The sequence below is a fragment of the Spodoptera frugiperda genome, chromosome 22 (genome assembly GCF_023101765.2).
Source record: "Spodoptera frugiperda isolate SF20-4 chromosome 22, AGI-APGP_CSIRO_Sfru_2.0, whole genome shotgun sequence".
NCBI classification, from domain to species: Eukaryota; Metazoa; Arthropoda; class Insecta; order Lepidoptera; family Noctuidae; genus Spodoptera; species Spodoptera frugiperda.
The window spans coordinates 6338162-6348967 of NC_064233.1; the positions used below are offsets into that span (position 1 = coordinate 6338162).

At 39.7% G+C, this 10806-nt stretch overlaps 2 protein-coding genes across 2 annotated transcripts; one reads left to right on the forward strand and one right to left on the reverse strand.

Annotated features, from left to right (window-relative positions):
• Positions 1–659: 659 nt before the first annotated feature.
• LOC118279529 (uncharacterized) lies at positions 660–3000 on the reverse strand. The gene is made up of 2 exons (XM_035599164.2): positions 2798–3000; positions 660–1005 (listed from the first exon to the last, which is right to left on the reverse strand). The coding sequence occupies exons 1-2, from the start codon at positions 2898–2900 to the stop codon at positions 677–679; spliced, it is 432 nt and encodes a 143-aa protein (XP_035455057.2). The 5' UTR covers positions 2901–3000; the 3' UTR covers positions 660–676.
• A 4759-nt stretch (positions 3001–7759) lies between these two features.
• Positions 7760–10285, forward strand: LOC118279802 (uncharacterized). Its single transcript, XM_035599587.2, has 3 exons — positions 7760–7861; positions 8941–9074; positions 9747–10285. Exons 2-3 carry the CDS (start codon positions 8987–8989, stop codon positions 10268–10270), a joined length of 612 nt encoding a protein of 203 aa, XP_035455480.2. The 5' UTR covers positions 7760–7861; positions 8941–8986; the 3' UTR covers positions 10271–10285.
• Positions 10286–10806: the final 521 nt, after the last annotated feature.

Here is a 10806-nt window from a genome sequence, read left to right on the forward strand (position 1 = left end):
TATTGCCATATACTGGACACAATTCCAGACTCCGTGTACCACTGAGAAATTTCCAAAACTGAAAACCCCCCAGTAACACTTTGCCCGACCCGGGAATCGAACTCGAGACCCCTTCGCACTTGCGACCACTCGACCAACGAGGCAGATTAAAAATAGGTGAATAAATATGTACCGTATATCAAAAGGACTATGCCATAATGTAATTCATTCACAAACGTTATGTTACTCGTCGTAATAGGGTAGTATCCATTTTTTTTTATATCGTTATTTGGTATATAGATTATCTATTTATTTTAAAACATTAGTATTATTTTTTTATATGCCTCATTGGCCGAGTAACAAAAAGTGCACATATCTGCCGGTTTCAAGGGGTCTCGGGTTCGATTCCCGGGTCGGCTTTTCTCGGTTTTTCGAAAATTTCTCAAAATTAGAAACGGACCAGTAGTTCGGCAATAGGCTCACCCCTATTACATGGAACTTACAACATAAATAGCGAGTGAAATGTGTGGTGTACATTGGCATTTAATTAGTGCCATAATATTTGGCACCTTTGCCTACGAATTCCTTCGGGGCTAAAACGTGACGTTATAATCAACCTGTAAAAAAACGCTTCTTTGTTTGGGTATTTTGTTACACGTATATTTTCTTTCAAAAAATACTTTCGAGGTTACAAAAACTACCAATCAAATGTAGGGCTACCAAAAACGTAAGGCGATTGCTGTCGCCTCCGTTGCTGTGGTCTCCCATACCACCCTCTTGAGTACTGTTGTCTAGAATACTGAGGGCGCTGAGTATACCTGGATCTGTCGTAATATGTCCTCCTATAATAATGCCTCGGTTTAGGCTTAGGTTTTCGTGGTCGATTGTAAATGCTCCTGATCCGATTTGCAGGCATCATCGGATCTGGTCTCGGATCTGGTCTCGGAGCTGGCACCGGTTGAGGAGGGGGAGGAGGAGGGCGGGCGTCCCTCACAGTCCTCTGCAATATCTGATAATGGTCGTCATCTGAAAATAACAGTAATATTATAAACTAGCTACTTCTGCGCGGTTTCACCCGCTCTGCTCGGCTCCTATTGGTCATAGCGTGATGTTTTATAGCCTATAGCCTTCCTCGATAAATGCACTATTCAACACAAAAAGAATTATTCAAATCGGACCAGTAGTTTTGGAGATTAGCGCATTCAAACAAACAAACAATCAAACAAACAAACTCTTCAGCTTTATAATATTAGTATAGATATATGCCGCTAAGCTGAGCCTTTTCGACAACTTATCTATATGTGGGGCCCACTGTAGCTTAGAATAATTTTTTTTACATTTGATGGGTCGACGTTTGGCCGCTATCTCACCTGATGGTAAGTGATGATGCGGCCTACGATGGAGCACGTCTGCCCATAAGCAACCTATTCACTCGGGCTTTGAAGACACCCAGGTTATACCCATCAGGAAACACAGACTCCGGCAAGGAGTTAGCGTCTTTTTTTTGTGCCAGGGGGGAAAATCATTCTCTTTTGTGCCAGGGGGAAAAATCATCCAATGAGTTCTCTCGCCAGCACGCTGGCTTTAATTTAGCGATGTAAGGTATAATAGTGTCAGACTGGTTATATGACTAAAAACCACCCATACGTTCCTACTCATGTTGTTTGTCGAATTTTTCAAAGCCGGAGACCCCGGTAAACCCGCTAGATAGTCCGCAGCTCCGGACCCATTGTAGAACTTATTGTCCAGTGTTTTTAAGCTAAAAAGATTCACCTTGTAATCGATGTACAGGGTCCAACTCCTCGCCCTTGATTAGCACACTGGTCTTCACCTGTCTTACATTTAGTGTGGTAGATGTAATGCCAAAATATATAATATATAGTGTTGGTAAATGCTCCCCATTAGGTTTGCAGATATCATCGGATCTGGAGGAGGGCGGGCGTCCCTCACAGTCCTTGGCAATATCTGATAATTGATGTCATCTGAAAATAACACTAATATTATAAATGTCTGACTGCCTCGTTGGTCTAGTGGTCGCTAGGGCGGCTGTAGAGAAAGGTATCTCGGGTCCGATTCCCGGGTCGAGCAAAGTATTACTGGGCTTTTTTCAGCTTTTCGAAAAATATCTCAGTAGTAGCACGGAACCTGGAATTGTGCCCGGTTTATGGCAATAGGCCCACCCTCTATTAAATGGGACTTATAACACAAATGGTGAAAAGTGGGTGTACATATGTACTATACATTGTGTGCACCTCTGCCTACCCCTTCGGGGATAAAAGGCGTGACGTTGACGTATTATAAATGTGAAAGTTTGTTTGTTTGAAAGTTTGTCCGTCAAATACGCTGAAACTATTGAACGGATATTGATGTAATTTGGTATACAGACAGTCAGCTCATAGACTTGGGGATAGCGAGGATACTTTTACGTTAATGGGGCTCCAGCTGTATGATTTTCAAAACGACTGCCTGGTTAGCACGGCGTGCAATTGACTGCCGTGCAACTTGTAGCGGGTTCGACTCTCGCACGAAGTAACTCTTTGTGATCCACAAATGGTTGTTTCGGGTCTGGGTGTCATGATGTGTATGTGAATTTGTATGTAAACCGTACCCACGACACGGGAGAAAATACTAGTGTGGGGCAACGTTAATAAAAATGAATAATGTTCAAATACTCAAACGCCACTCAATTTTAAGTCGCTCTCAAAACTAGTTCTGTCACTATAAATGCTTTATAAAAGACAGAGATAGCACGATATTTAAGTACAACTTAAAATTGAGTAGCATTTCAGTATTCGGGGGTAAGTAATGTTATAGTTACCATTTCCAAGCTGTACATGTCTCTCGTCAGAGGCCGCTGGTTCGTGCTGTGCAGCTGCAAGCACAGACAGCGCACACAGCATAAACGCAAGCACGAGCTGCATGACTGCCGGCACAACGTTATGCAAACTCCACACTCATGCTGTGTTATTTCACTCCGCAGTATTTATACCATTTTAGAAGCAATTGATTCGTTTAAAACAATGTTATCAATTATTTATTACATTATGTATATTCTAAAATAGTTCCAAAAACAATACATTGTGATGTGAATATTAAAACTATAGTTTTTCAGATGTGTTTTTTATACATATATGTCGCAGGGATCATGATAAAAACAGGGATTTCGTCAAATCCCTAAGGGATTTGATCAAACCACGGCGGATGTCAAAATAACAACACGATTTTATTTTAAATCTGGTGATTTCACAAATCCCTCTAAAGAAATCTAGTGATTTGAACAAATCCCTAAATTGGTTCAGGGAAATGAATTAAGTAAACTGCGGTATTTTAAAGGTTTATTTTTTCAAGCAAGAAAAAAAAAGGATGGAATCATGGTTTCTGTCACGGCTCCGGTGATGCAGGGCTTCCGGCGATCCCATGCTCGCTAAGCGTCGCAGATGGCTCTCGCTCACCCCTGTAGCTTCGGCTCGTAGCCGCCTGCTCCTCAGCCCGCGGGCCGCCTCGCCCCTCCTACAACTACGCGATTTTTTTTTTTTAAACGTTGCCCCACATTAGAGATTTTCTCCTGTGTCGTAGGTGCGTTTACAAACATACAAGTTCACATACACATGACACCCAAACCCGAAACAACAATTTGTGGATCACACAAAGAGTTGCTCCGTGCGAGAATCGAACCCGCTTCCCGTTGCGCGGCAGCCAGTTTCCCGGCAATTTATAGCACCAACCGTGCAGTCAAATTTTTAATTTACAGTCTAGGGGTAGGGCAAACAAGACTACGTGCAGTCGATTTTGCAGCGAAATTCGGTCCTGTCACTTCACTAGCATTATCATTTCACTGAATTTATTCCTCCCGTTTAGTCAAATCACTCCGATTTGGTTAGGGAAATGATCAAATCGTGTTGTTATTTTGTGGTTTGATCAAATCCCTGTTTTTATCATATTCCTGCGACATACACAACAATACGTAACTTATATTTTTTCCTTTAGATTAAAGTTATTTTAATTAATATGCTACATTTATTTTACCTATGTATATTTAACTTATTTTAAGTACATAATAGTTATTATTTGTGTTTTTTCCTCAAAGTCACTGCTACGGTCACACCAATCGGGTAGTTGCTTCAGTCAAAAATACATATTTTTTACAATTTTTTCTGTCTGTCTGTCTGTCGGAACATGGTTGGATCTATTTTGACGGGACTTGATGCGGGTAGTAGTCGCATGGGGTTTGGAATTAGGCCCAGTATATGGCAATAGGCATACCCCTTAACATGGGACTTGTAACACAAATGGTGAATAGTGGTTGTACATTGTATAGCGGCATTACTTACAGTTACGTGCACCTCTGCCTACCCCTTCGGAGATAAAAGGTGTGACGTTGCAAAGCTAAATATTGGTATGTAGACTATTTGTAACTAAATAAAAACCGAAATCCGCCTTCAACTCTTAAAAAATCGCGTGCAAAGCCGCGGGCGGAAAGCTAGTAAAGTATAAAAAGAACTATGTAATATGTGTATCTATTGTTACATTACAAAATAATTATTTTAGGAATAATAATAATTGTTAAAATAAATAATAGATTATATTATGTATTGTTTAGTAGTGATAAATAAATTGTTATTAAAAAAATGGTATAAATAAGGCACGGTAAAGCATCGCCGATGTACAGTTGTGCATGGCGTTCGTGCATCGAAAACATGAAACTTGTGCTTGTATTTGAGCTGTGTGTGCTGTCCGTGCTCGTAGCTGCACAGCACGAACTAGCGGACCCGGACGAGAGACATGTACAACTTCGAAATGGTAACTATAAATTGAATATATGTACATAAAGCAGGCTACAATATGGGGTAGTTCAAGAAAGAAGTAAATAGGTTTCTTAATGGTCGGCAAAGCGCATGTAATGCTCCAAGTGTTGCAAGCGTTCATAGGCCACGGTAACTACTTACCATCAGGTGGGCCGTGTGCTTACTTGCCACCGTCGTGGTATAAAAAAATATACTTACTGGCATTTTTAAAGCATGCTTTTTCTTATTTCTTAAGTTTTGATATTTTCGAAATAATAATTGGTCACGCACAAACAGTTGTTAACTTGTTACGTGTGGTACATAATCGAACCCGTGACACATTGCACAACAGTAGCGAATCACATTCCCTTTTATTTAAATATATTATAGGCGTAATGTTCCTATTAGTACGACATGTTATAATAACAATAGGGTAGATGACTAATTTTTATTTAAATGTTCGTATTGTAGATTATTTTGAAATATTGGATATGTATTTTTTTTTCTTACGGAAACAAATACTTATGAAGATATATCGATTTAAAATATAGCGCGACGTCACTTCTAGGTACATTTTATACGTAGAAATGACGTATTTGCTCCCACTCCTAAACTTTGATTCGTTTTATCCAAGCATTGTTATCTTATACGACAAAATAAAAAAATACGTGTCTAATATTTTTTCATTACCTAACTGACGGACAAAATAGATTTTTAATTTTCATACCCCGTCATCATCCCTATTATGTTACGTTATATTTCAGATATGGATGACTTTCATGAGGTGCTACACAGGCCCGTGAGGAGCACCCGTCGCCGGCACCATAACCGTCCAGGGCCTAATCCAAACCCGAAGCCAATGCCAGTACCAAAGCCAACACCTAGGCCAATGATATCTGCAAATGAGATTAATCAATATTACCACCGACGTAGAAGATTTTGGGGAAATAAAAAGAAATCGTACTCTGGACGGCAAAAACAGCGTCAACAGCACCACAAGCCGCCGTATGTGAAACGACAGAATCTGTATAGGTACAATAGAAATAAATGGTGACAAATAAGTGCGCTTAAGTGTGGGAGAGTCATGCTTCAAAATCAAAGTCAAAGTCAAAGCATTTATTTCAATTAATCCTAAATTAGGCACTTTTGAAACGTCAAATTGCATTGTCCGTCAGTTCGTCCGTCAGTGAAGCTAGGCGCTCGTTCCAAAGTGTTGCTTCGAATGGAGAAGAACGAGCAAGAAATTCCATCGTTACTCTTTTTAAAAAAATGATTTTTACAATATCTCTGATACATTATTTGATCATTTACCTATTGTATAATTATATATGTAGGAACAATGTAACGACAATACAGCGTCAAAACTAATGGGACAATAAAATCAATTTGTGAAGAAAAAATAGCGGTTGTTTCAAACATAGTGCCCACATATGTACGCTTACGGCACTTCGGCATGAATGGGCCGGCTCGACCGGAGTGATAGCACGGCCTCACAGAAAACCGACGTGAAACAACGCTTGCGTTGTGTTTCGTTTCGTTGGGTGAGTGAGGTTACCGGAGCCCAATTACCCACCTTCCTAATGCTTCCAAGCCCCGATTCCCTAACAATCTTTAAATTCCTCATTGTATTAAATTTATTAAATGTAAATTTGTTTTTGTATGTGTGCAATAAAGTATAAAATAAATAATTTACTTAACCCTCAAAGGCTGGCGGCGCAGTTGTAACGCCTCTGGTGTTTCGGGTGTCCATGGGCGGCGACGAATGCTTACCATCAGGTGATGCGTTTGCTCGTTTACCGGCTTATACTAAAAAAAAATTGAATAACATATAAATTTTTATAATTTTTTTTTGTTTTATTAATGGTCAGTTTGTTCAATTGGTTCAATTTATTTACTATAGACATAAAAAAATGTGCTCCATAAATACAAACAAGTTATTTGTAAAATAACGCAATAAAAACTTTTATACAATATATCAAAATTATAGTTTCATTTGCTTCCTAGTTTTTTCAATAATAAAATAGTGAATAAAGTTGGTCGACGAGGACAAGCGGTCTCGGGTTTCATTCCCGGGTCGGGTAAAGTATTACTAGGCTTTTTCGGTTTTCCGAAAAATTTTCAGTAGTAGCACGGACTCTGCAAATCCGCCCGGTATATGATAATATGATAATATCACCTCCTATTACATGGAACCTGTAACATATATGGTGAAAAGTAGGTGTACATTGTATAGCGGCATTACGTGCTGTAATGTGCAGTTGTGCACCTTTGCCTATACCTTCGGGAATAAAAGGAGTGACGACAAATAATAATAAATTAAATAAAGATTGTGTGTATGTTTGTTATTCAAACGGCTGAACGGATCGGTATAATATTTAGAACAACCATAGATTCAGGTCTTTTTTTTAAGGGGATGAATCACCCCAGTTACTTGTTGCCGCCTTGGGCGAGGCGATTAGTGTCAAACTCTTACTGACTAAAAACCAAGTTGTTTATATGGTTTATAATAACGCCCTAATTAATAAAAACCTTTATAAAATTTATCAAAATTGTAGTTTCATTTACTTACTGCTTTTTTCATTAATCATGAAATAAAGTTTGTGAGATTGTATGTTTGTGTGTCGTCAAAACAGTTGAACGGATCGGTATAAAATTTGGAACAACCATAGATTTTGGTCTGGATTTAACACATAGGCATATATTTTTAATCGCACGCCATGCGGTAAGTAAATATTATGAATTAATTTTAGGAACCATTGTGTTATACAACAATACCTATTTACAAATGCACTGTGACACACGACTACACAAATCCAGTTTACCATGGTCTCGCTTTGTATGATCCTTCCGCACATTTGACGGTCAGTTTATACTGGTTATATGTTGCTTTATGGGTAAACTTTACAACAATGTGCTTATATTTAAACAATATTACGAATTACAAACTAAATATAATAATGCATTATAAGTTATAACTGTAGAATTGTTAGTCATGTGTGCACGCGTCGTAATGCCAAGTTTAAAGCGTTATTTTAATTCAACGTAGGCTTTTTTGAAACGTACTTAAATAATATTTGGCGTGTTGTTTAATTGCTAAGGTGGGAATTAATTACCGATTTTTGGTTTTATATAGTGTACAGTGAAATCATCATCATCTGGAATCATCTTTTTTTATGGAATAAGCCGGTAAACGAGCAGACGGATCATCTGATGGTAAGCAATCGCCGCCGCCAATGGACACTTGAAACACCAGAGGCGTTATTATTGTGTTGCCGGCCTTTTGGGGGTTAGGAATTTAAGGGTTGTTGGGGATTGGGAAGATTGGGAGGGGGGTAATTGGTACTCCAGTAACCTCACTCACACAACGCAAGCGTTGTTTCACGTCGGTTTTCTGTGAGGTCGTGGTATCACTCCGGTCGAGTCGAAATACGTCCACTGTTGAACAAAGGCCTCCCCCTTAGTCTTCCACGTAGAACGACAAGCCGCCACCTGCATCCACTGGCTTACTGTCACTGGCAGTGATGTCAAATAACAAGAAATAATTTATTTTACTCTGTTATTTGGGCAGAACATTCCTTTAGAAACAATAAATTTTCACATAAATGAATCGTCAAATTCAGTGCTCCTTTTTTAAGGGGGAAGATTGTTTGGACTTCTCCCGCCTTAGGCGAGGCAGGAGAGTGTCGGACTCTTACTGACTAAAAACCACCCCGTTCCTACTCCTGCTTTTCGAGCCGGAACCCCGACAAAACCCGCTAGGTAGTCCGCAGCAGCAGAAGTGCGCTTGGTTTTTATATTTGACTGACTGGCGGCTACTTCACCTCCCCTGGCTCGACTTTTGGGGCAGCTATAACGTAATGAGGTAAAAGACGTAGCAGCTGGGGAGGACAAGTTTGACAGCCGACTAACATCTAGTGACATCTTGTGTTATAACAGTTCTATTTAATTTGGGTTAGGGTAAACGTGTTCTAGAGTGGAGACCGCGTCTAGGCAAGCGTAGTGTAGGGCGCCCTCCAGCTAGGTGGAGTGACGATATCTACAAGGTGGCTGGTAGTGGTTGGATGCGTAGAGCTGAAGATCGAGCTCAGTGGCGTGCCATTGGAGAGGCCTGTGTCCAGCAGTGGATGAGAACAGGCTGATGATGATATTTTGGATTGAAATCGGTTCTTCATTTCAGTCAGTCTGTGAAGCTGGTTGTTCCAAATCGGAGATTCGTGTGCAGGATGAGACCTATAATTGTGCTGTGCATGCTGCCTGTGCTGGCTGTGCAGTACGTGCACAAGGAGGAACTACCCCCAAAATTCCAACAAGGTAACTTTTAATTGACTTTCTTTGACACAAAATAATAGGGATGATGACGGGGTATGAAAATTAAAAATGTATTTAGAAAATCTACTAGTTTCGATATGTCGCGCAGCCTACTCCGTCATGATGAAGAGTCCTTCAGTGACACGAAACTAGTAGACCTTTTCTCGTAATCGAGTGAATCATGATTTTAAGTTAACTAGTGGTCGCCTAGTGGCCGAAATTCGACCATATACGATTTAATTTACAATACCACTTAACATACGTTCAAGGATAATTAATTATTTAACTCAAACTCAAACAAACTCCTTTATAAAACTCTATTCATATAAGACGTGAGAATATCATCGCAACGTCTTGTCAATTTTGACGTTTTGTCAAATACGATCAGATACTATGCATGTGTGTGTAATGTTTTATTTATTGATTTAATGTACTTTATAAGCATTATTATTGAAAAATATTAGCGTTCTGCACTTCTCCTACACATAAACTATAAGTGTACCAAATTTTATGCTCCTACGTCCGCGCAATTTTCGTAAAAATGAATATAAAGTTTTTGCATCACGTATTAATATATAGATTTAGTATGTTTCATGAGAGTATTTTGTTGTAAAACGAATATTTGTTTTAAAGTTATAGGTATTTGTATTATAGTTATATAATTTTTTGTTTCAGTTCTCGAAAACAGTCCGGAATTTCTTATCGATAAAAAAAATGATATAGAAATAGCTGTAATAGGGCCATTAAGTAAAATGTTAAAAATCTACGGACCAGGCGTTTACGTGTCAGAAATTAGCCAGCGTATTAAAGTGGTACCACTTGCCAAACGCCCACCACATACAACGCAGCAACACACGCTACCATCAGGTCGGAAACCGCTTCAACCACGACCACCGTATCAAAAGCCTCTCGACCAGAGAAAAAAGACTTTGAGACCGGGGTACCAACAGGCTCTACTTCAGAGACAAAATAATCAGAAGACCCTGGATCAGAGACGAAAGGTCCCGAGACTGGGGTATCAAAAGTCTCTCGATCAGAGAGGAAAGGTTATGAGACTGGCGAATCAGAGGCCATTACTGCAGAGGCGAAAGTATCAGATGCTACCGTATCGGAGGTTACAGACTCCGAATTTGAGAAGACAGTCTCAATCACGGCATAGGAGACCTGGTCATCGCAATCACACACTTCATAGATCGTAATCATCATCGATATATCAGCCATAAGAGGGGAAACAAGGAGTACCTAAAGTTTTTAAACTGACATGGTCACTAACACTAAAATTGAAACGGGATATTTACCAAGTTTATCCGTGATCATGGCGCTTGCCACAGTGCCGAAATATCGGACACTCATAGAACTAGAAGATGCTAGATGCAACGCCACGCCTTTTATCGCAGAAGGGGTAGACATTACGGCACTTAATGCCGCTATATAATGTACACCCACTTTCCACCATTTAATTTATAAGTCCCATGTGATATAGGTGGTGAGCCTATTGCCTATTGCCATATACTGGACACATTTCCAGACTCCGTGCTACTACTGAGATATTTTCGAAAAGCCGAAAAAAGCCCAGTAATACTTTGCCCGACCCGGGAATCGAACCCGAGACCTCTTGTTCGACAGCCGCACTTGCGACCACTCGACCAACGAGGCAGTCATAGAACTAGAAAAACATGGTAAATATCCCGTCTTAAGTTTCAATTCTAAAGAGTAAAGTTCCCTAAGAACATGG